This window comes from Somniosus microcephalus, chromosome 23, assembly GCF_052327205.1.
Source record: "Somniosus microcephalus isolate GS21.2 chromosome 23, FLI_Smic_1.0, whole genome shotgun sequence".
NCBI lineage: Eukaryota > Metazoa > Chordata > Chondrichthyes > Squaliformes > Somniosidae > Somniosus > Somniosus microcephalus.
In genome coordinates this window covers 7,570,518-7,595,188 of record NC_141009.1, presented here as the reverse complement: position 1 = coordinate 7,595,188, position 24,671 = coordinate 7,570,518, and the positions used below count along the sequence as shown (strand labels likewise).

Sequence of the window (24,671 nt, the reverse complement as noted above, 5' to 3'; positions counted from 1 at the left end):
TCAAGTATGAAAAGATATTAAAGTTTTCAGTAACTTGCGTTATATCAGAATATGGGAAATGCCAGATAAGACCATGGTCCATCTGGTTGGCTATCCTGGTAGTCAAATGATACATCAATTGGTCTACAACAGACCCAGACACGAGGCGAGGGAGTTCTCTCTAGGTGTCCTGACCAACCTTCATTCCTCAACCCTCGATCATCTCACTGCCGTTTGCCGAGCACAAAATGGCTGCTGCATTTGCCTCCGTAATCAAAATTCAAAAATTCTCATCCTTGTTTTCAAATCCCTCCATGGCCCTCGCCCCTCCCTATCTCTGTCATCTCCTGCAGCCCCACAAACCCCCCCACAAGATCTCTGCGCTCCTCTAATTCTGACCTCTTGAGCATCCCTGAATTTAATCGCTCCACCACTGGCAGCCGTGCCTTCAGCTGTCTGTGCCCTAAGCTCTGGAATTCCCTCCCTAAACCTCTCCGCCTCTCTCTCCTCCTTTAAGACACTCCTTAAAACCTACCTCTTTGACCAAGCTTTTGGTCACCTGTCCTAATATCTCATGTGGATCGGTGTCAAATTTTTTGTCTTATAAAACTCCTGTGAAGCGCCTTGGGACGTTTTACTACGTTACAGGCGCTATATAAATACAAGTTGTTGTTGTTGTAATGGCGTTTACGTAGCAACCAACTGGCTGCAAAGAGCTTTGGGACGTCCCGAGGAGGCGCTGTACACAAATGCAAGTTCCTCCTTTTAGTGAGGGAGCGGCGCAAATACTTACATTTCTGCAGCTGATCATCGCAAAAATCTTGGTAATGGTGTCAGGGAAAGGAGAGGGGGTTTGCGGGGGGGGGGGGGTGACATAGCCCACCGTGGAAGGAGCTTCAGCAACACGCAGGCCTGGGAATAAAACGGCACGTGGCAACTGCGGGAGACGGAAAAGGATAAAGGGTTAAACCTTCAGCTGGATCGCAGTGACAAGAAGCGAGGAGGGAAGCCAAAGTTAAAATAGAATTTTATTTGACAAAGTACGGCATTGACATGACATCATGTGACAAAGACATTTCACGCAATTTCCCGAAGTAACGAGCACGATTTCATCTCACTCTGCACAGCGACCAGTGACTTGCAATTATTATTCATTGTAAATCACACCACCCACGGCACCTCTTGGGCTACCATGTTGTCACTTTCATGTATATGTATTTATATATATATATGTATATATAGATTTTTTTTTAAAAATCAAAGAAAGCTGCATAGAATTCAGCCCCTCCATCCACTGGCGAATGACTGGCTGGACCTGAAAGAAGAAAAAAAGCATTGAGGCAGAATTAAATACACTCGCTCACTGTATCAGCTGCCAATAAGCAGCCCAACAACCGACTGCAACGAATTGTTCATTCATTCAAGTAACGGTGCTAGTTCAATGGGTGGGAATGATTTTATTCTGCCCCCCTCCCCCAGTTAAAGACATTACACAAACTCATGCTGCTGTTTGTGTGTCCGTGTTGACATACAAAACCCCAGTTGGGCGTAAATTGGTTTCAGTTATGTGGAGGGACTGGAGAAGCTGGGGTTGTTCTCTTTGGAACAGAGAAGGTGAAGGGGAGATTTAATAGAGGTGCTCAAATGGTCTCCGTCTGTGCTGTACCATTCCAGGAAATGAGCAAGGGTTTCGTTCGCTGCAAGTCTTGCATCAGGGAACGCCAGAACTGGAAAAGGTGAGAGATATTTTACAGGATTTAAGCAAGTGCAGAGGCAGAGAAAGGGGGGAGGGGAGGAAAGAACAAAAGGGAAGGTCTGTGATATGATGGAAGGCAAGAGAGATTAAAAGACAAAAGGGATGATGGTGCAAGGCAAGAGGAGATGGTAATGGGACAAGTAAAGAAAGCTCCCGTGCTTTCTGCTGTTTTCACTCTCTCTCCTGTTACTTTGCTCAAATCGCCAATCATAATACGAATGTACGAAAATGAAGGACTGGAAAAGACCAGCTGGTCCCTCGAGCCTGTCCAATACGGTCATGGTGAAACACGGACACCAAGTCTGCCCACCAACCAGTCACGCAATCTCCTGGGAGAGGCAAAGTGGGGGGGGGGGGGGGGGGGGAAACGTAGGCCAATTTAAGAAAAACTCTCGAGAAATTCCTCTCCAACCCTTGCAAAGGCGATCAAACAATTTCCAGGAGACCACGGTGACTGGGAGACACATCCTCCAATACCCAACCACCTTCTGTACAGTGTCGGCCATGGCTCAGTGGGCAGCACACTCGCCTCGGAGTCAAGAAGGTCGTGGGTTCAAGTCCCACTCCCGAGACTTGAGCACAAAAATCCAGGCTGACACTCCAGTGCAGTACTGAGGGAGTGCTGCACTGTCGGAGGCGCCGTTAAACCGAGGCCCCGTCTGCCCCCTCAGGCGGACGTAACAGATCCCACGGTACTATTTCAAAGAGGAGCAGGGGAGCGCACCCTGGTGTCCTGGCCAATATTTATCCTTCAACCAAAATCTCACACAGATTATCTGCTCATTTATCACATTGCTGTATGTGGGAGCTTGCTGTGTGCAAATTGGCTGCAGCGTTTCCTACATTACAACAATGACTACACTTCAAAAAGTACTTCATTGGCTGTAAAGCGCTTTGGGTCACCCTGAAGTCGTGAAAGGCGCTATAGAAATGATGTCCTTTTTCCCCTCACCCCGTCCCAGCGGGGAGCTCGCTGGGTGACCATCATGACAGTCCCTTAATCACAGGGTGTAAAAGTAGACGATCCCTTACTAGGTTTAAAATATGGACGGCCCCTTACTCACGGGGTGACCGCTGATGTTCCTTTGCCTGAGTCAGGGGGATTCACTGGGCAACTTAGTACCCCTAGTACTGAGGTAAGCTAACTGGGCAAAGCCCAGCGATCGGGATCTGTATCGCTCTTTAGATTCTGCACCTTTAGGGGAGCACAATGACATTTCGGATCACATCCAGGGGCTTCCTGACTTTTATAAACACATCGTACAATTATAAATAACCCGCATCAAAATTCCATTCAGTTCATCTACTCATTGCAATAAGATTTCGATTTTTAACATTCTCTCCCTTAAAAAAGAACCACATTTTACTCAGAATAATCTGACAGTTGGATGCAGTGTGTTGCCCCCAACAAAATCCAGTCAATCAGAAACTTGTTTTACCTTATTGGGTATTTTGATAACACAAGATTTTTCAAGTTTTCAAGGGTCAGATTAAACTGTTGAGGGGGTATGGAAAGCCTAATCCATTTCACATCACCACACGGTCCCAGAACTTAAAGGGACGATCGCGGTTCAATCAATCTTATTGCGTACAAGGCTGGTTAAAGGCCAATTTTCTTGTTCTGTCGTGCGCTGGCTAATTGTAATTCTGCACTCTCCGGGCAGTGCAACAGTCCATGACCAGCTGGCTACAACATCTTGCAGCAGTGATGTAGGATCAAGAGAAAGGGCACCACATCTGCTAGCACTCCCCTCTAGGGAATACCTGCTAAAGGATGTGGAGGGCTGGGGGCAGGGGTTTGATAGTATTTTAAGCATCTCTCCTGGTTATCTGCCACGTGTTGTCACTGGAACATCTACCCAAGTGGACATATTTTCCTTTATTAGCCGAGGCATACAAGAGCAGGGAGGTTATGCTTGAACTGTACAAAACACTAGTTAGGCCACAGCTAGAGTACCGCGTGCAGTTCTGGCCACCACATTACAGGAAGTGATCGCACTAGAGAGGGTACAGAGGAGATTTACGAAGATGTTGCCAGGACTGGAGAATTTTAGCTATGAGGAAAGATTGGATAGGCTGGGGTTGTTTTCTTTGGAACACAGAGGAGGCTGAGGGGAGATTTAATTGAGCTGTGTAAAATTGAGGGGCCTAGATCGAGTGGATAGAAAGGACCTATTTCCCTCAGCAGAGAGGTCAATAACCAGGGGGCATAGATTTAAAGTAAATGGTAGAAGGATTAGAGGGGAGTTGAGAACATTTTTGCACCCTGAGGGTGGTGGGGGTCTGGAACTCACTGCCTGAAAGGCTGGTAGAGGCAGAAATTCTCATCACATTTAAAAAGTATTTGGATATGCGCTTGAAGTGCCGTAACCTACAGGGCTACGGACCAAGAGCTGGAAAGTGGGATTAGGCTGGAGAGCTCTTTATTGGACGCCACAGACACGATGGGCTGAATGGCCTCCTTTTGTGCCTTAAACGTCTATGATGTGGTTTCACCATTCAGTCACTGATGAATTAGGATTGCTGTCTATTCATGATAACGAAGTGTTTTCCGCACTTAAAAAAAAAATTATGATTGATCAATAGGATCAAACAACAATAACACAGCAAAGCGGGAATCTATTGTCTAAAAAACTGAATTGGATTGTTTGAATTGAGCAGCTTTGAATCGAGTAGGCTGTATTACATAATGCAGTGAATATTTGTAATAAAAGAGCAGAGTTTCATTCTCTGAACCGTGTGTCTGTCTGTTTTGGTGCAAATGTTTTCCACCAATTTTCGTGGGCAAGTACCGTTTTTTTTCTAAAAAGCCTTCTTCCCCTCCATGTCAAACCCAACCAAATTGCCAATTTTACCCCCGAATCTACTAAATCTCAGTTTGTGGGTTTTGAATGTCTGACACACTTGGCGCACTGTGCCCAGTTCTGGTCTCCATGTTATAAAAAGGATATAGAGGTACTGGAGTAGGTGCAGAAAATGATTTACAAGGATGATACCAGAACTGAGAGGTTATAACTATCAGGAAAGACTGAACAGGCTGGGGCTCTTTTCTCTAGAAAGGAGAAGGCTGAGGGGTGGCCTGATCGAGGTCTTTAAGATTATGGTAAGGTAGACGTAGAGAAGATGTTTCCACCTGTAGGGGGGTGGGGGACCAAAACTACGGGCCATAAATATAAGACAGTCAGTAATTAATCCAATCGGGAATTCACTACTACAACTACACTACAATTGCATTTATATAGCGCCTTTAACGTAGTAAAACGTCCCAAGATGCTTCACAGGAGCGATTAACAAACAAAATCTGACACCGAGACACATAGGATATTAAGGACCAAAAACTTGGTCAGAGGTAGGTTTTAAGGAGCGTATTAAAGGAGGAGAGAGAGGTATAGAGGCAGAGAGGTTTAGAGACAGAATTCCATAGTTTAGGGCCCAGGCAGCTGAAGGCACAGCCACCAATGGTGGAGCGATGGGAATCGGGGATGCACAAGAGGCCAGGACTGGAAGAGCGCAGAGATTTCTAAGGGTTGTTGGGCTGGAGGAGGTTACAGAGTTAGGGAGGGATTTGAAAACAAGGATGAGAATTTTAAAATCGAGTCGTTGCCTGACCAGAGGCCAATGTAGGTCAGCGAGCACAGGGGTGATGGGTGAACTGAGAAATTCAGGAGAAACTTCTTTACCTATAGAGTGGTTAGAATGCAGAACTCGCTACCACAGGGAGTAGTTTAGGCGAATAGTATAGATACATTTAAGGGGAAGTTGAATAAACACACAAGGGAAGAAAGGAATAGAAGGATATGTTGATGGGGTGAGATGAAGAGGGGTGGGTGGAGGTTTGTGTGGAGCATAAACTTGCATTCTTATATCTCGCCGGCATGTAGACTTAGGGCCGTTCCTCAGACCCAACTGGCCAGTATAAAATTAGCTGTTTTTTTCACCATTGAGAAAAAAAGATGAAGGACACAGTATTGGACAACATCAAGGGAGAAAAGACTAAACTAGAAAATGAAGTAAATCATGAAGCGATGATCCAGTGACCCAAGATCTAGTGTTAAAAGCCCGAACTTAGAAGAAACAACGAGGGCAAGCCCAGCAGAGCAGTGACCAGAATAGTGGTAAAATAAAGACATAAAAAGGAGAGGGAGTCAGAAATGCAGAGTGGTGTGGAGGCTCCGGGTGCCAGAGGGTTCATCTATCAGAAGACAAAACTTATTTTTGGATTCTATCCAGAAATGTGACGCGTGCTGCAAAAGCCGCCTCAGATTATGGGAGCAGTATTCACATCTTGGATGGATTTGAGAGAGTTAGGAGAACATGTTTGGGAGGAGAGCTTCTTGAAAGCAGCTGCAACAATGGCGAGGAGACGGTCCCGTTTGAGGTCACAAACTATGGTGTTGGATGGAGGAGGATTAAGCATGGCGTCAAAGGCATGGGGTGGGAGCTGTAGGTTAGGCTTGTGTGAAACCAAGAAATGGCACCTCAGGAATTGAAAGAAACAAACTTTTGACTGGCCCAATGCAACACATCGTGATTAAGATTTGGTGATATAATCAGTTCACTGCAAGAGGGCTCGAATGTGTGTGCGCCAAGGGCTTGCGATCTGAAGGGTGTAGAGTGGAAGCAACAGCATGAAGTGGATGTTGAGTGTAGGAGGTCACTGATGTGAAGGAATGGTTGGCGAGAATTACATAGAATTTACAGCACAGAAACAGGCCATTCGGCCCAACAGGTCCGCGCCGGTGTTTATGCTCCACACGAGCCTCCTCCCACCTTACTTCATCCTCTAACCCCATCAGCAAGATCGAAGCCCTGGGGAGCTGCTGAGTCAGTGGGCAGACAAGCCAGAGGATGAGTCATCAACTACAACATAGCACGGTGGCATAGTGGTTAGCACTGTTGCCTCACAGCGCCAGGGACCCGGGTTCGAATCCGGCCTCGGGTGACTGTCTGTGTGGAGTTTGCACATTCTCCCCGTGTTTGCGTGGGTTTTCTCCGGGTGCTCCGGTTTCCTCCCACAGTCCAAAGATGTGCGGGTTAGGTTGATTGGCTATGATAAATTGACCCTTAGTGTTAGGGGGTTAAATACGTGGGGTTACGGGGATAGGGTGGGATATGTGTTGGTGTAGGGGTTATGTGGATCGGGTGGGATATGTGTCGGTGCAGGCTCGATGGGCCGAAATGGCCTCTATCTGCACTGTGGGGTTTCTGTGATTCTGTGTGATTCTGTGAATGAGCAGACAGTATATCGGCACATGACGGCAACTCGCTTCGAAGCGAAGTGACAGGCAACTTGCCAAAGGCTTTGGCAGTGTCCATGGCAACGGTGGAATGATTCACCATAGAGGCCAAGAACAGAACTCGAGAGACCCATTCACCAGGGAACAAGAACCGGTTAAATGGCCAGACTGACGATTGCAGAAGTTCCCGAACTGATGGATAGTTTGAGTTAACAGCAGCTTCTACAACCAGAAAGTAGCAATGCCAGAACAAGAGGGCCAGAGTTAGAAGGGAGAGGGTGGACACCAGCACATGTCCAAATGCAAAGGAAGTTGCGTTGGGAGCCTATTATGATTTCCCCAGTATAGAGACATTTGTACATAAGCTATTATTCCTGTCACAATTCTCACGTCATTCAACAGTGAGCTCAGTTTCTGGCATTTTGTAACAAGTTGAATGCACTTATTTTACCAAAGGAAGGAAATTCAATAATAAATCTGGGAGCAGAACTACGTGCATGGAGTGAGGGGATCTGTTTAATTTGTATTCTAACTCTGGCACCTTGTCACACTGTGCTGGGTTCTGCATAGACGGGTCTGATCACCCTGTTTGGATCAAAGCCACCAGAGTACACTCGTGCACAAGCTCACCATGCCGATTTGAACTAAACATCAGCATGATTACCAACAGGTGGCTCGTGAACAATGTTCCCCGGTGCGCGGGCCCTTTAACTGGCTGCACGGCCCATTCAAATTTCCGTGTAGGTGTGGTTATTCCCATTGAAAAGCCAGCGATGGGGGTGCCCCGAGACCTCCAGACGACTGCGCCATTGCGCAGCCTGGCGGGAAAGTTTTGTCGTGAGCAGGGGTTCCCACTGTGACTGCAACCCAAGTCAAACTTGGAATTAGGGACCAAGTTTTAAAAAAAAATCACAAACCCTTAAAAAAAAAAAATTGTGCCTTGCAACCAAATATAGATCCAAAGTTACAACAGAAAATGCTGGGAAAACTCAGCAGGTCAGGCAACATCTGTGAAGAGAAATTCAAAAAAGGGTTTCGACCCGAAACATCAACTCAAATTTCTCTCCACAGATGTTGCCTGACCTGCTGAGTTTTTCCAGCATTTTCTGTTGTTCTTTCGGATTTCCAGCATCTGCAGTATTTTGCTATAGATCCAAAGTTTATTATAACCGTGTTCTCATTTGGAGGAATTCATTGGCAGGGTTTTCTCGGCAGGGACCTAACCACTTCATACGCAAGCCGGCAATTCAGATTGGAAATAGGTTTCAGAAGGGTCTTTGATATTTCACTCCGCAACGAAATCACTTCAATGTCAGGTGCCAGTTGTGGCTCAGTGCAGTAGCACTCTCGTCTCTGATGGATTTGAGCACATAATCCAGGCCGACACTCCCAGGGCAGTACTGAAGGAGTGCTGCACTGTCGGAGGTGCCGTCTTTCGCATGAGACCTTAAACCATCGGGTGGACATAAAAGATCCCATGGCCACTATTTGGACAAAGAGCAGGAGATTTCTCCCAAGTGTCCTGGCCAATATTTATCCCTCAATCAACATTAGTAATACAGATTATCTGGTCATTTAACGCATTGCTATTTGTGGGATCTTGCTGTGCGCAAAAGAAAAAAATAAATGAAAACCACAGAACTCTCGAACAAATAATCACAAAATCAAAATTAAACCTGTACATAAACCATGTAAGCAAGAGATATATTCAGCCAGAGTTTTGAAATTTAGTCAGGGCTGCACCTATCCCTCTAACAACAACCTGGAGATTTAAATCAAATGAGATGAGAATGATTCCAAGTCCTTTAGCTTCCCATCTGCTCATTGTTTGTGTAATAAAGTGTATTCCTCCGCTGATTAATCCTTTATTGAATTTAGTAGCATGAGAACAACAGAACAATCCGCTTACAGCAGGAATACAGAAAACAACAGATACACGAGCACATCCAAAAATCAAAGTCAAGGCATCATCTAGAATGTAAAACTGGGCAAAATGTCTTTTAACCCATAAAGGGCTGGCCACATTTTTTTGTCGGTCCGACTTGTTCAGCGGGCAAGGGTTAATACGGTTCCAGGTTCTGGTATCAGTTAGAAATGAACTTTCAGCCTCATTACTTACTGATTCGTGGATCCAAAACCACTTCCAAACCCTACAAATAAGTAAATCAAAAGAGAAATTAGCTTTGCCTTGAATAGATTCGACCCAACAATCAACAACTTAATATTTATACAGTGCCTTTAACATAATTAAACGTCCCAAGGCGCTTCACAGGAGTGTTATCAAAAACAAAATCGACAGAGCCATACAAGGAGATATTAGGGCAGATGACCAAAAGCTTGGTCGAAGAAGGAGGTTTTAAGGAGCGTCTTAAAGGAGGAGAGAGAGGTGGTGAGGCGGAGAGATTTAGGGAGGGAATTCCAGAGCTTAGGACCGAGGCAGCTGATGGCACGACCGCCAATGGTGGGGCGATTAAAATAGGGGATGTTCAAAAGGCCAGAATAGGCGGACGCAGAGGTCTAGGGCAGGGGTTATAGGGCTGGAGGAGGTTACAGAGATAGGAAGGGGGTGAGGCCAAGGAGGAATTTGAAAACAAGGATGAGAATTTTAAAATCACTTAAAATATAAAAGAAAAAAAAAACTTGCATTCATACAGCGCCTTTCATTATATTAGGACGTCTCAAAGCGCTTTACAGCCAATGAAATGTAGTCGCTGTTGTAATGTAGGGAACGTGGCAGCCAACCTGTGCACAGCAAGCTCCCACAAACAGCAATGAAATAAATGACCAGATCATCTGATTTTTTGTGATGGTTGAGGGATAAATATTGGCCCAGGCCACCTAGGAGAACGCCCTGCTCTTTTTCCAAATAGTGGCCATGGGATCTTTTCCACCTGAGGGGGCAGACGCGGGCCTCGGTTTAACGTCTCGTCCGAAAGACGGCACCTCCAACAGTGCAGCACTCCCTCAGTACCACACTGGGAGCGTCGTAAGAATTAGGAGCAGGAGTCGGCCATACGGCCCCTCGAACCTGCTCCGCCATTCAATAAGATTATGGCTGATCCTCTACCTCAACTCCACTTTCCTGCCCAATCCTTTGATTCCCAAAAATCTATTGATCTCAGCCTTGAATATACTCAACGACTGAGCCTCCACAGCCCTCTGGGATAGAGAATTCCAAAGATTCACAACCCTCTGAGTGAAGAAATTTCTCATCTCAGTCCCAAATGGCTGACCCCTTATCCTGAGACGATGCCTCTTAGTTTTAGACTCTCCAGCCAGGGGAAACATCCTCTCAGCTTGGATCCTACGGCACTATTTTGAAGTAAGCAGGGTAAAAGGTGATTACAGCTCCTGAACGACAGGGAAACTCGGTGAAATACAGGCTCTCGTGATTACGTCACAGCTATTATTTACAGAGCGCCAGATTGCCTTTACTAAGTCCTGGCAGATGTGCCACAGGCTTTTCATACCGATTACTGATCTGTGAACTATTGATCAATCCTTTTCAAATCAAAGTTACTGCAGCAAGTTTAGAAACTCCACTGGAATATGAACAGCTGCTTTGTACTGTGCAGCAGAATGGGAGTGTCACGGGGCTGAAACAAACAGCTGAATCTTCCGATTAGGCACATTAAAGCCTTCCAGACTCAATATCGAGTTCAACAATTTCAGATCATAACCTCGGCCCCTATTACATTTTTATATATATTTTTTATCCACACCTTTGTTTTGTGCCCTTCCCCCTTTTTCTCTCTCCCACATGGCAGCTGTCTCTCATTCTGCCAACGCATTTCACACCTAATCTAGAGCCGTCTTTTGTCTCCACTAGTCCTATCACCATCTCGTCTGGTTTTGAATACCTCTTAATGTCTCTTCACTTCTCTTTTGTTCTCTCATCCCCATTTCCCAGCCCCCAAACTGGCCTTTTAATCTGTTTCATTTCCTGTGATTTTTCAGTCCTGACGAAGGGTTTCGACCCGAAACGTTGACTCTATTTCTCTCTCCACGGATGATGCCTGGCCTGCTGAGTTTTTCCAGCATTTTCTGTTGTTATTTCGGATTTCCAGCATCCGCAGTATTTTGCTATCTTTTAGCTGAATCTTCCAGATTGTCTTCACGTCCCTTTCACTCAATTAAGCGTCAGCCGTGGCTCAGTGGGTAGCCACTCTCGCCTGAGTCAGAATGTCGTGGGTACAAGCTCCCACTCCAGGGGCTTGAGCACAAAAATCTAGACTGACAGTCCCAGTGCAGTACTGAGGGAGCGCCGCACTGTCGGAGGTGCCGTCTTTTAGATGAGACATTAAACCGACGTCTGCTGTCGCGGGTGGATGCAAAAGATCCCGTGGCACTATTTTGAAGAGGAGCAGGGGAATTATCCCCGGTGTCCTGGACCAATATTTATCTTTCAATCAACATCACTAAACAGATTATCTGGTCGTTTATCACATTCCTGTTTGTTGGACCTTGGCTGCCGCGATTCCTACATTACAAAAGTGACTACACTTCGAAAAATACTTTGGGATGTCCTGAGGTGGTGAAAGGTGATATATAAATGCTAGTCCTTTTTAAAAAAAAAAAAATTGAGTTGTACATAAATTTACACCTCAGCAGAAAACAAGCTAGCTTCAAAAGTGCATGGTCCTTTAAGTGCGCATGTTAAAGAGACTTAAACAGCTAGAATGTTTCTCACATTTGGGCAAGGCTACACGCTGGCAGGGTCAGAGCTAGTCCGCACCCCGGGTTAAGTTCAGACTTTCTGAATACTCACTTACCAGAACTAATTCACAACCTAGGAGCGCCCAGTTGAGGAGCTGTATACAATACCAAACCCCACAGAAGTTATGTTAAACTTGTATAGAACCTTGGTTAGACCACGAGTACTGTGCACAGTTCTGCTCTCCATATAACATATCGAGGCACTGGAGAAGGTGCAAAAACGATTTACAAGGACGATACCAGAACTGAGCGGTTACGCCGGTCAGAAAAGACTGAACAGGCGGGGGCTCCTTTCTCTAGAAAAAAGGCTGAGGGGTGACTTAATAGTGGTCTTAAAATTATGAAGGTGTTTGATAGGGTAGACGTAGAGAAGATGTTTCCACTTGTGGGGGAGATCAGAAATAGGGGCCATCAATATAAGATAGTCACTAATAAATCCAATAAGGAGAAACTTCTTTACCGAGAGTGGTTAACATGTGAAACTCGCTACCACAAGGTGCGCTTGAGGTGAATGGCATAGATGTGAAGTTAGTTAAACACACGGGGGAGAAAGGAATAGGAGGAGATGCAGACAGGGTGAGGAGGAGATGCAGACAGGGTGAGGAGGAGATGCAGACAGGGTGAGGAGGAGATGCAGACAGGGTGAGGAGGAGATGCAGACAGGGTGAGGAGGAGATGCAGACAGGGTGAGGAGGAGATGCAGACAGGGTGAGATAAAGTAGGGTGGGGAGGAGGCTCGTGTGGAGCATAAACACCGCCAGTGGACCAGTTGGGCCGAATGGCCAGTTTCTGTGCTGTACCTAACCGCGGCCAGAAGCACGAGAGCCCGTACCTCCTCCGCTGGACCCAAAGCCAGAAAAGCTGGTCCCTTGTGCGCCAAAACCAGGTGTTTGCTGGGGAACTGATCCAAAAGCAGCTGCATTGGGCTGATCTGTTAGGTTTCCGAACGTTTGTGCATTGGGACTGCTTCCAAAGCTGTGTTAAGAAGAAAAAAAGTTACTGGTTAGCAAGTACGTACAACTGACCGCTTAAAAGGCAGGCGAGATAAAGGGAGCAGTCAGGGTTCACGCAGCTGGGTATTGTGGGAAGCCCTACACACAACGGGGCCATAGCTTCTGCTGCGTCCAATGTGCTGGGCCACGGAAATGCTGGAAACTACACAGCACGTCAGTCAGCATCCATGGAGAAAACAGACCGTCAATATTTCTGGCAGACAGCCCTTCATCAGGGCTGAAAACAGTGAAAGATGAGCAGGCATTTTAAAAGAATCAGAACAAAATGTTGGGGTGGGAGGGTAAAGAACGAGAGGAAGCATGGGTGAAAGTATCGCCCTCAGGTTCTGGGGTCATTCCACCAATTCTGTGCATCAGTTTTCCTCCACTCCGCTCCACTCCACTCCTGCGTTCTGATCCTACGACAATGACAGTTTATCTTTCACTTTATCCGTTCTCACAAAAGGGCCGGCCCAAAAACATTAATGTGTCTGCTCTTTCCACTGGTGCCGACGGGCCTGCTGCACATTTGACTGGCGCTTTCAGTTTCTGCTACACGGCTTTTATGAGGGGACTGATCCAATTAAGTAAGGCTGGAAACTGTAGCCAGCCACACAGACGAGTCTTCACGTGCAGAACTGAAATTGACAGCAGCGCGCAGTGATAGACGACAGAGGTAACAAGGTGGGTCAGTTCAATCAATAATGGGCCCAAATATCCTGCACTCTGAAGAAACCTTCTGTGAAGGAAAGGCTTAAAGATGCCAATTTATTCATCGACGGTCACCTTTCTTTCCCAATTCTAGTGCATTTATGTAAAAAGTCACACAACACCAGGTTATAGTCCAACAGCTTTATTTGAAATCACAAGCTTTCGGAGCGCTGCTCCTTCTCCACTTCACCTGAAGAAGGAGCAGCGCTCCGAAAGCTTGTGATTTCAAATAAAGCTGTTGGACTATAACCTGGTGTTGTGTGACTTTTTACATTTGTCCACCCCGGCATCTCCACACCTAGTGCATTTAGTAATACAGATTTATTTTTTATGCAGCGAGTCGTCGTGATCTGGAATGCGCTGCCTGAAAGGGCAGTGGAAGCAGATTCAATAGCAACTTTCAAAAGGGAATTGGATAAATACTCGAAGGGGAAAAATTTGCAGGACTATGGGGAAAGGGACGAAGGGAATCGAGGGATATGGGGATCGGGCGGGAAAGTGGAGGAGGTCGATGATCAGCCATGATCTTATTGAATGGCAGAGCAGGCTCGAGGGGCTGAATGGCTTCCTCCTGCTCCTATTCCTTATGTTCTTATGATAGCTCTTTCAAGGAGCCGGCACAAGCATGGTGGGCCGAATGGCCTCCTTCTGACCTGCATCATTCTACGATTCTATATACAGGAATAACTGCCAGCCTTTTATGGATTGAACAGATTTTAAGCGTTTTACGTTGCTGAGTGTTTGGTTATGAATCCAGGGGAGACTGGTGTCTGTGAACTAGATCTACATTGAAGATACGAAATCCAGCTCCCTTAACCTGGCAGTAGAATTCACAGGCACAAGAAACACTGGCCTAGAAATTGAGTAGCCTTAGCGCCGCATTTGAGGCGCTAGAGGGCCTAGCGCCGGAGTTATGGCCAGTTGGGAAATTGAGTGGGGCCCTTCCGTCGGCGTTAAGCCGGTAGCGCTGCGCCGGCACCGATGACGTCATCGGTGTGCGCAGCGTCCCGGTTGCCATGACGACGGGCCCCAGCGCCGAAATTCAGTTGCGGCCGCCTCGCCCGTGGCAGCCGCAACTAAGACTCTGGCAACCGAGTCTTCCCCGAGTTAGCGCCGGCGCATTAAGGTCGCGCGGCGGCCGGCCGCTTTCCCGTCGGCTGCCTGCCCGCACCTCCCTCCCCGGACTCCTCCACCCCCCCCCCCCCCCGCGGAACAGATGCGTCTGGCCTGCAAGCCCGGCACTTGTCCGAGGTGCCGGGCTCATTTTTTCAATATTTGAACGGACAGCGGGCGGGTGCAGGCAGCTCCTCCTTAACTGAAGGAGGAGGCCTGCACTTCCCCAGCCTGCCGCACCGCATCGGGTGCCGCAGCGCCGGATTAGCGCCGCAATTCGGCACTCAGCGCCCATTGGGAGGCGCTCACGCCCGCCAGTAGCGCCGGCAGCCGTCTGGGCGCGGCGCTACTGAATTTTTGGCGCGCGCAAGGGAATTAGCGCCGGCGCTAAATTTACGGCGCTAAAGCCCTGGCGCGGCGTCAACTCAATTTCTAGGCCACTGGCTCTATCCGTCTCCAGGAAAAGGGAGCCGGATTTAGTAACACGAATGCTAAGAGCTAAGCTCACTGTCGTCGGTCCCCCAGAATCTGAACTAAACAGGCACCAGTGTAAAGGAGAAGTTGGATTTTTATAACACCGTTCACACCCGAGCTTCACAGCCAAGGAATTACTTTTTGAAGTGTCGTCACTTATGTGGGCGAACTCATTCAGGGACGATCCAAATGTCTGCACACACAGCATGTAAATGTTTCACCAAAACAACTACACAGGAACAGGAGGTGGCCGTTCAGCTCCCTCGAGCCTGTTCCACCATTCAATTAGATCATGGTCTGATCCTTAACTTAATTCCATCCGTAACCCTTAATACCCTTTGCCTAACAAGAGCCCATCAATCCCAGTTTTGAAATTTTCAATTGACCCCCCCCCCCCCCCCCCCCCCCCCGAGAGCCTCAACAGCTTTTTGGAGGGGAATTTTCCAGATTTCCACCACCCTTTGTGTGAAGAAGTGTTTCCTGACATCACCCCTGAACGGCCTGGCTCTAATTCTAATGTTAAAACCCCTTGTTCTGGACTCCCCCCACCAGAGGAAATAGTTTCTCTCGATCTACCCAATCAACTCCTTTAATCATCTTAAACACCTTGATTAGCTCACCCCTTACTCTACTGTACTCACGGGAATACAAGCCTAGTCTATGTAACCTCTCCTCATAATTGGAATATAAATTAACACTGCAAGCCTGAAGGTAGTGGTTGTACTTTGCAATGTTAATTTTATATTCTATTATGTTGATTTTCCCTTCAGTTTAGTCTATAGCTTCGGCAGTGCCTACAAATAATTAAAAATATCAACCAAAGCGTATTCGAGTCAGAGAGGGAATGGGAGAACTGGGGGTAGAAGCATAAAATACCAAAAGGTTAAATGCCGAGAACTATTTCTTTTCAGAGTCTCCGCCCTCCAGAACAGACTACCCAAGATATGTAATAAGTATGGGTGCGCTACAGTCCTGGAGAAGGGAGCTGGATGAGTTCCTGAGAGAGGGCATCCTGAGCTACAGAAGGTACGTGCTGGGATTGGTAATGCACACAACTTACCGTGGCTTCCTGGATTGCCTTCATGGTCGGAAGAATTTCATGGAGTTGTGCCTAAATTGGCCATATCGTGTCTGGATGTGGTGGGCTTGATGGACCAGATTGCCTTTTCCTGTCCTGTTAAATGTAACCAAGATGCCCATGCGTGGTGGGGGGGGGGGGGGGGGGGGGGGGGGGGGGGGAAAGATGGGCACGGATTTGGGAGGTAACAATGTTCAAGGACATTGGAGAGGAAAGGGTGTTTGGAGATGGGGCAGTAGTTTGGAAGGAAAGAGAGGTCAAGGGTTGGGTTTTGCCTTGAGGAGGGAAATGGTGATAGCGGTTCTGACAGGGAGGGGGGACAGTACCCGATGAGGCGGAACCCTTCACAATTTCAGCTTGCACGGGGGCCAGGAGGGGAAGTTGAGTAGCTGGCAGTTTAGTGGGAATGGGGCCAAGGCAGCAGGAGGTGGACCTCATGGATAAGATGAGCTCGGAGAGGGTATGAGGGGAGATGGGAGAGCAGCTAGAGAGACAAGTGGGTTCAGATCCAGAGCATGTTTGGCTCATGATGCAGAGGCTGACCACCGTACAAGCCAAAAGAAAATGGATGTCTCTCCGCAACCTTCTCACTTCCCCAAAATCTCAAATAGAATGAACTATAGTTTTACGTATCGCACGCTATCACTCGACGCACACATGCAGATCCAATCAGCCCATCGCGTCCTTCTCACCCCCCGAAAATTCCCCCAGGTCTTACCCGAACCCTCCGGCACTGGCAGCTGCCGTTCCTTCACCGAAAACCTTGCCCCCTGAAGAGCCCATGGGGCTGGTAAAAGCTGGAGCCCCACCAAACGCTGGTGACCCTCCGAAGGTCGGGGCGCCCCCGAAGGCTGGAGGACTGCCGAACACGGGAGCAGCGCCAAAACCACCTGTGCAGCACAGAGGGGAGTGAGACCTTAGGACAGAGGCAACTTCAACACTGAGCACAAGGCTCTGGATTACACTATTTCAACAAAACTTACACACGGACGGGCGAGCGACAGAGAGGAGGGCAACAGAGAGGGAGGGGCGAGAGGAAGAAGCAAATACCTCAGGCAGATGTCGAGACATTTGGAAGCATTAGTTAGATCATTTTAGCTGCCTCACAGAACTACAGGAAACTCTCTTTTAACCGGCACCTAAATAATCAGAAATCTCTGTTAACCGGCAAAATTCAGGAGTAGGTTCAGGTAAGTTTTACTTCATATTAGTGGCAGTTCCTGGATCTGTGGCTGTGTAACTGGGGTTCGTGCACTTGTTGCTAAGCAACAGGGACGCTTGGTCTGTGGCTGGAGTTCCTGCACATGTTGCTAAGCAACAGGGAAGCCTGGATTTGTTGCTGTGTACGGAGCTCTTGTACCTTTTAACTATACCTCTCTGTAATCCGGACTTTTTGATAAACCGGCACCACGCCGGTCCCGTTGGTGCCGGATAATAAAGAGTTTCCTGTAATTACTTTGTTCATTTGTAGATCAGCTACAAAGTTTTCATACATCTAAACATTTGAGCAGAGTTAGAATTCAATCACTGGCAGTGTCTGTGCTTCATTCAGGCCACTTATGAATCCCAAGCAAACTGGAAAACACATTATTTAAAAAGAGGGTCGCTCCAATCATCAAATGTTGAACACTTCCACTCCTCCGCTGGTTCGCTCTTCGCATTCCCAACAGCCAAGCCCACCCTCCCTTTGCTGATCTTGATCGGCAGTGCCACCCAGCTGTCCCACGAAAAACCCCTTCAAATTACCTGCGGCTTTGGCCGGAGTGGAAAAGGAGCCGAATCCTTGGGAGGCGACACTGGAGCCAGCACTGAACGAGCCCACCGATTTCTGATCTGCTCCGAATGTGGAAGAGCCAAACCCAAACGTCTTGGCACCGCTGTTCCCAAACAGGTTGGGTGCATCTGGTGGAGAAGAGACACCCGTTAGCAAAGCTACGCGTCGAAACCCACTGCTCAGCATCACTCGCCTGCTATGCGCCCCGTCTGACATTCAGTTCCGCTGACCTCAATGGAACTCAACAGCGGGCGTGTGGCGTGGCGGCAAGTGCGTTTCCGCCAGTTTCATGGCTCATTATCTGGTCATTTATTCACACTGCTGTTTGTGGGAGCTTGCTGTGCGCAAATTGGGTGCCACATTTCCCTACTTTACAACAGTGATTACACGTCAAAGGTACTTCAATTTCAATTGGCTGTAAAGCGCTTTGGGACGTCCTGAGATCATGAAAGGCGCGGTATAAATGCAAGTTCGTTCGTTTGTTTGTAAGCATTTAGGCCAGTCAGCTAGCAACCATTAACACATCGCTCATAGGCCAAACTAAAACATTTGACTGGTCAGATTAATGCAGGGATGCACATTAGGAAGAACTTGGCGTCTTGATTCATCGGGACATCTCAAAGTGTTTAGCGCACAAGGAATGATTTGCTGGACTGTAGTCGCTGTTGATACACAGGCAATTTCACACAGCCAGGTTCCTCCGGCAGCAAACGAGGTACGGCTCGTTAATTGTGGTGTTGGCCGAGGGAGGAACGTTGGTCATTTCACCAGGCGAACTCCCTGCTCCACTTCGAATAGTGCCATGGCATCCTTTACGTGCACCCCAATGCGCAGAAGGGGCCTCGGTTTCACGTCTTATCTGAAAGGCGGCGCCTCCAACAATGCGGCACACCTTCAGTAATGCACTGGAGCGTCAGCCGAGAGTATGTGCTCAAATCTGTCGTGAGGTTTGAACCCACGACCTTCAGACTCGAGCGAGAACACTAACTGACTCAAACTGACAGATCAAAATGGTAAGCTGAGCAAAGGTCCTTTGAGCGATATAGAATCCTCGTCTCATATCCCTTGATATTGTATCCCAAATGAAGTTTGCAGGAATTCACGTAAGGTTTTCGAAATTCATTGAATATTACAGCACAGAAGGCCGCCATTCGGCCCATCGTGCCTGTGCTGGCTCTCTGAATGAGCTCTCCAATTAGTCCCACTGCCCGGCTCTTTCCCCACTGCCCGGCAAGTGTTTCTTTCAGAAAGATGCCTTGACGCATGATGGGAATTTGTAGATTGCTCAGAAATGCTTTCAGATGAAAAACTGAATGTGGGAGGGTCCCCGTGGGAAATGTAGAACTAAAAGACATTTTGGAAAGCAAATATAGTTTTTTTTTTCCTCCAAACGTCAATTCAGGAGAGATCGTCATGCATTCACGAGAAACAAACACATCCGACTGCCAGAGCTCAGTTCACTCGTGACCCTCAGCAGCTGACGGAGAAATGAATCACTCCGGCGCTCCAAAGATCAAAGGCGAAGCACCAGGACCGTTCACCAACTGTCAATTTTATTTATTTTACACAGGATATACGGCACAGAAACAGGCCATTCGACCCAACCAGTCCATGCCGGCGTTTATGCTCCACTCGAGCCTCCTCCCATCTTTCCTCCTCTAACTCTATCAGCCTAACCCTCTATTCCTTTCTCCCTCATATGCCTGTCCTGCCTCCCTTTAAATGCATCTATACTATTCGCTTCAACCACTCCCTGTGGTAGCGAGTTCCATTCTCACCACTCTCTGGGTAAAGACGTTTCTTCTGAATTCCCCATTGGATTTCTTGGTAAGTATCTTATATTGATGGCCTCTAGTTTTGCTCTTCCCCACAAGTGGAAACACTCTCTCTGTCTACCCTAGCAAAACCTTTCATAATTTTAAAGACCTCTATTAGGTCACCCCTCAGCTGCCTTTTTTCAAGAGAAAAGAGACCCAGCCTGTTCATCCTTTCCCGATATGTATATCCTCACATTTCTGGTATCATCCTTGTAAATCTTCTATGCACCCTCTCCACCCAGAGTGTGTACCTCACCGAGGTTAAAAATAAAAGACGAGGTCAGTCAGGAAGTACTGATCTGATGTTATGATTAAGTTTTAACAGCTGAAGGTTGCTGGAGGAAGGAAAGACAGAGGTGAGCGGTCCCACAGCGGAGGGCTGGGGAAAGGGCGAGAGTATGAAGCTGTGCGATGAGATTTCAACACAGGCGTCGTCGGGTCAGAGGATGAAGGGAGCGCAGGACAATCAATTTACGTCAGATTTTTCATCTTGCTTTTCTGTTAGGCAAAGTGCAATTCTATTTAAAATGTTTATGTATATAGTGCTAAGTGTATAATTGGGAGAAAAAAAGAGATCCATCCTTCATACTGACATTTTGCTTTGGCTTGAAGTTGGTAAAGTTGTAAAATGTCAATCGATAAAGGCAAAAAGAAAAGGTCTTAGAAACCTGCCTATCTGCCCGTCTCCTAACTCACACCCAGTCCCGTTCACCCATCACCCCCTGTGCTCACTGCCCCGTGTCCTAACTCGCACCGAGTCCCGTTCACCCATCACCCCCTGTGCTCACTGCCCCGTGTCCTAATTCGCACCCAGTCCCGTTCACCCATCACCCCCTGTGCTCACTGCCCCGTCTCCTAACTCGCACCCAGTCCCGTTCACCCATCACATTGGCAAACAGTCCAGCAACGCCTTGAATTTAAAATTCTCATCCTCCAGTTCAAATCCCTCCATGGCCTCGCCCTTCCCTATCTCTGTAACCTCCTCCAGCCCCACAACCCTCCCAGATCTCTGCGCTCCTCCAAGTCTGGCCTCTTGTGCACCCCTGATTTTAATCGCTCCACCATCGGCGACCGTGCCTTCAGCTGCCTGGGCCCTGAGCTCCGAATTCCCTCCCTAAACCTCTCCGCCTCTCTCTCCTTCTTTAAGACGCTGCTTAAAACCTATCTCTTTGTCCAAGCTATTGGTCACCTGGCGTAATATCTCCTTACGTGACTCGGTGTCAAACTTTGTCTGATAACGCTCCTGTAAAGCCCATTAAAGGCGCTATATAAATGCAAGTCGTTTTACTCCCGATGCAGTACCTCATCTGCCCATTTCACTAACCCGTTTATACCTTTTACAGTTTGCTAAAGCTCTCATTTGTGTTGTCAGTAAATATCGATAATATTCCTTATGCCCAAGTACAAATCATATAAAGTAAAATTATATAAACTGGATAACAAAAGTGCACCCAGCCCCCGTTCCCAGCGTACAACACTCGCAACCCTTCTACAATCCAGCTTCCCCTTAAATGTATCTATACTATTCGCCTCAACCACTCCCTGTGGCAGCGAGTTCCACATTCTCACCACTCTCTGGGTAAAGAAGTTTCTCCTGAATTCCTTATTGGATTTAGTCATGACTATCTTATATTTATAGCCTCAGGGGAGGCAGTGGCGTAGTGGTTATGTCACTAGACTAGTAAGCAAGAGGCTCAGTTAAATGCTCTGAGGATATGGGTTCAAATCCCACCACGGCAGCTGGTGGAATTTAAATTCAATTCAATTTAATACTGGAATTAAATGTTAGTCTTAGTAATGATACCATTGTCGATTGTTGCAAAAACCCATCTGGTTCACTAATGTCCTTTAGGGAAGGAAATCTGCCGTCCTTACCTGGTCTGCCCTACATGTGACTCCAGACCCACAGCAATGTGGTTGACTCTTAATGGCCTAGCAAGCCACTCAGTTGTACTGCAGCGGTTCAAGGCGGCGGCTCACCACCATCTTCTCAAGGGCAATTAGGGATGGGCACTAAATGCAGGCCTAGCCAGCGACGCCCACATCCCATCAATTAATTAAAAAAAAGGATGAACCAAAGCGATTTGCAGCCAATGAAGTACTTTTTGAAGTGTAGTCACTGTTGTAATGTAGGAAACGCGACAGCCAATTTGCACACAGCAAGCTCCCACAAACTGCAATGTGATAATGACCAGATAATCTGTTTTCTTTAGTGATCTTGATTGAGGGATAAATATTGGCCAGGAAACCAGGGATAACTCCCCTGCTCTTCTTCAAAATAGTGCCACGGGATCCATTACATCTACCTGAGAGAGCAGACGGTTTAACGTCTCATCTGAAAGACGGCACCTCTGACAGTGCAGCAACTCCCTCAGTACTGCACTGGGATTTTCAGCCTGGATTATGTGCTCAAGTCTCTGGAGTGGGACTTGAACCCACAATCTTCTGACTCAGAGGCGAGAGTGCTGCCCACCGAGTCACGCTGACACCTCAGAAGTGTCTGTGTAGCTTCCTTCAGCTGCAGAATCAGGTCGTACGATGGCGCAGAACTTGTGTGAAAATAATGGTGGATCTGTTGGCTCTCAAGATACTTCCTTCACTACATTCACCTGCCCTGCTCTGTGCATTGACACCTGGCCCCACCTCCCATTCATGGAGAGGTCAAACTTGTCTTTCCTTCTGGTGAGTCATGTGGGATTCAAACTAGCTTGGCTCATTGGTAGCACTCTTGACTGAGATGGCAATTTCACTCCAGGTACTTGAACACACAATCTAGGCTCACACTTCAGCGCAGAGAGAGAGAGAGCTGCACTGTCTTTCAGAAGAAATGTTAAAGCAAGACCCCCATCTGCCTCCTCGGGTGGACGTAAAAGATCTCACGGAACTATTCGAAGAGCAGCAAGGGACTTCTGGTCAATAGTATTCATTAACCAACAGCATCATTTATACAGCGCCTGTAACGTAGCAAAACACACCAAGGCACTTCACAGAAGTGATTATAAAACACAATTTGACACCGAGCCACATAAGGTGATATTAGGACAGGTGAGGTAGGTTTTAAGGAGCGTCTTAAAAGGAGGAGAGAGAGGCGGAGGGGTTTAGGGAGGGAATTCCAGAGCTTAGGGCCTCGGCAGCTGAAGGCACGGCCACCAATAGTGGAGCGATGAAAACCAAAAGAGATTATCTAGTTATCTGAAAGAAAGAACTTTATATAGTGCCTTTCATGACCTCTGAACATACCCAAAGTGCTTTATAGCCAATGAAGTACTTCTGAAGTTTGGTCACTGTTGTAATGCAAGATTGCTGTTTGCGGGAGCTTGCTGTGCACAAACTGACTGCCATGTTGGCCCACAAAACAACAGTGACGACGTGTCAGAAGGAGCTGCAGAGGGGTTTGGGACACCCCGAGTATGTGAAAGGCATTTTATAAATTCAAATTCTCTCTCACTTCAATGTTAAGCTTCACAGGATGGCACTGCAGTTCGTGCTCATTCGCCTGCGTGAAGGAAATACTGAATCAAGGCTTTTAATAAAAGGTCACTTTGCCAATCACGAACATTCAATGCTGATGTGAGACAATGTGAACTGTGCTCACTTAGATTAGTCTATCCACCACCTCGCAGTACACCTCTCTGACAAATCCAAGGTACTCCTCTCACTGGTGCAAGATGCAAGGGCTTTCTCTCTCTCTTCTCAAGGGCTTACTGAGCCACTGTTGCTGTTCCACATGAGTGCAAGGGCTCGTCCGCTGCACTCTGATGGATTACAATGCCGACTCGGGCAGACTGCTGCTCGATGATTGTCCCCAGGAGGACTCGGAATTAATTCTAGAAATCCTCGCAAGACTTGTACATAAAATGACAGCATGCCCGACAGCCTTCTGTGATGCCTTTAAGGGGAAAGCTGGATAAACACATGTGGGTGAAAGGAATACAAGGATCTGCTGGTGGGATTAGATGAAAAGGGGGTGGGAGGAGGCTCGTGTGGAACATAAACACCGGCACAGACCAGTTGGGCCCAATGGTCTGCTTCTGTGCTGTAAAATTCTCACGGGGCGGGGGGGGGGGGTTCATTTTCAGAGAACCCCTGAAACCCCCACAGTTACACTCAATTAAACACTGACGTGAACTTTAAACTCATTAACACGAGTCGTGTGCAAACGGGTGTCTTTTTAAAGAAACACCAAGATTTGCTTCTTTATTTTGCCACACGAACTGTAGCCTTCTGCCAGAACACAACATCTGGACGAGTTGACCATTTTGCTGCATGGCTAGCTGATCGAAGGGGCTTCGGCAGCAGTTTGAGACACATTAACTTCTCACAGCACCCGCAAGTTGAAGCTGTCCAGTATAGTGAGCAAGACTACATAGCAATCCAGCTGTGAGCTACAAGCAAACTCTGTGTCCCTCCCTCCCAGCAGCCACCACCACCGCCCCCCCCCCCCCCCCCCCAACCCTGCACTCGATTACTCTTCAGGACAAAAATAGGCTTTTCTTTCACCCTCCCTTTGTCCTGGCCAATATTTATCCCTCAATCAACATCATTAAAACAGATTATCTGGTCATTATCAACATTGCTGTTTGTGGGAGCTTGCTGTGCGCAGTAGCTGCCGTGTTCAATTTGTGGAGCACTGGCACCAGTACTGGGATAAGAGGGGAGCTGTTCAGTTTGGACAGGCTTCACTTGAACCATGCCGGGGCTAGAGTCCTGGAGAATCGAATAGAGAGGGCTTTAAACTAAATAGTGGGGGGGGGGGGGGGGGGGGAGAGGAGGTTCCAGGTGAGCGGGAATTAAAAAAGTCAATGAGAAATGAGAAACCAATAAAGCAGGATAGAGCTGGGGGAAATAATGACCAGAGTGTGACAGGAAGGGACAGAATGTTTAAAAATAAGAGTGCAACAGAAAATGGGGCCAAAACAAGGAGAAATGGTAAAAAGACAAAGTTAAAAGCTCTATATCTGAATGCACGCAGCATTCGTAACAAGATAGATGAGTTGATGACACAAATAGATACAAATGGGTAT

The 24,671-nt window shown here is 47.4% G+C and overlaps 1 protein-coding gene across 1 annotated transcript in view; it reads right to left on the bottom strand.

The window, feature by feature from the left end:
* Window positions 1-989: 989 nt before the first annotated feature.
* nup214 (nucleoporin 214) overlaps window positions 990-24,671 on the bottom strand; it is a 159,804-nt gene continuing 136,122 nt past the window's right edge. The window contains 5 exon segments of the mRNA XM_085965133.1: window positions 990-1,294; window positions 9,092-9,122; window positions 12,521-12,663; window positions 16,775-16,946; window positions 17,803-17,958. Of these exon segments, the coding sequence (XP_085821259.1) occupies window positions 1,258-1,294; window positions 9,092-9,122; window positions 12,521-12,663; window positions 16,775-16,946; window positions 17,803-17,958 (539 nt within the window). The 3' untranslated portion in view covers window positions 990-1,257.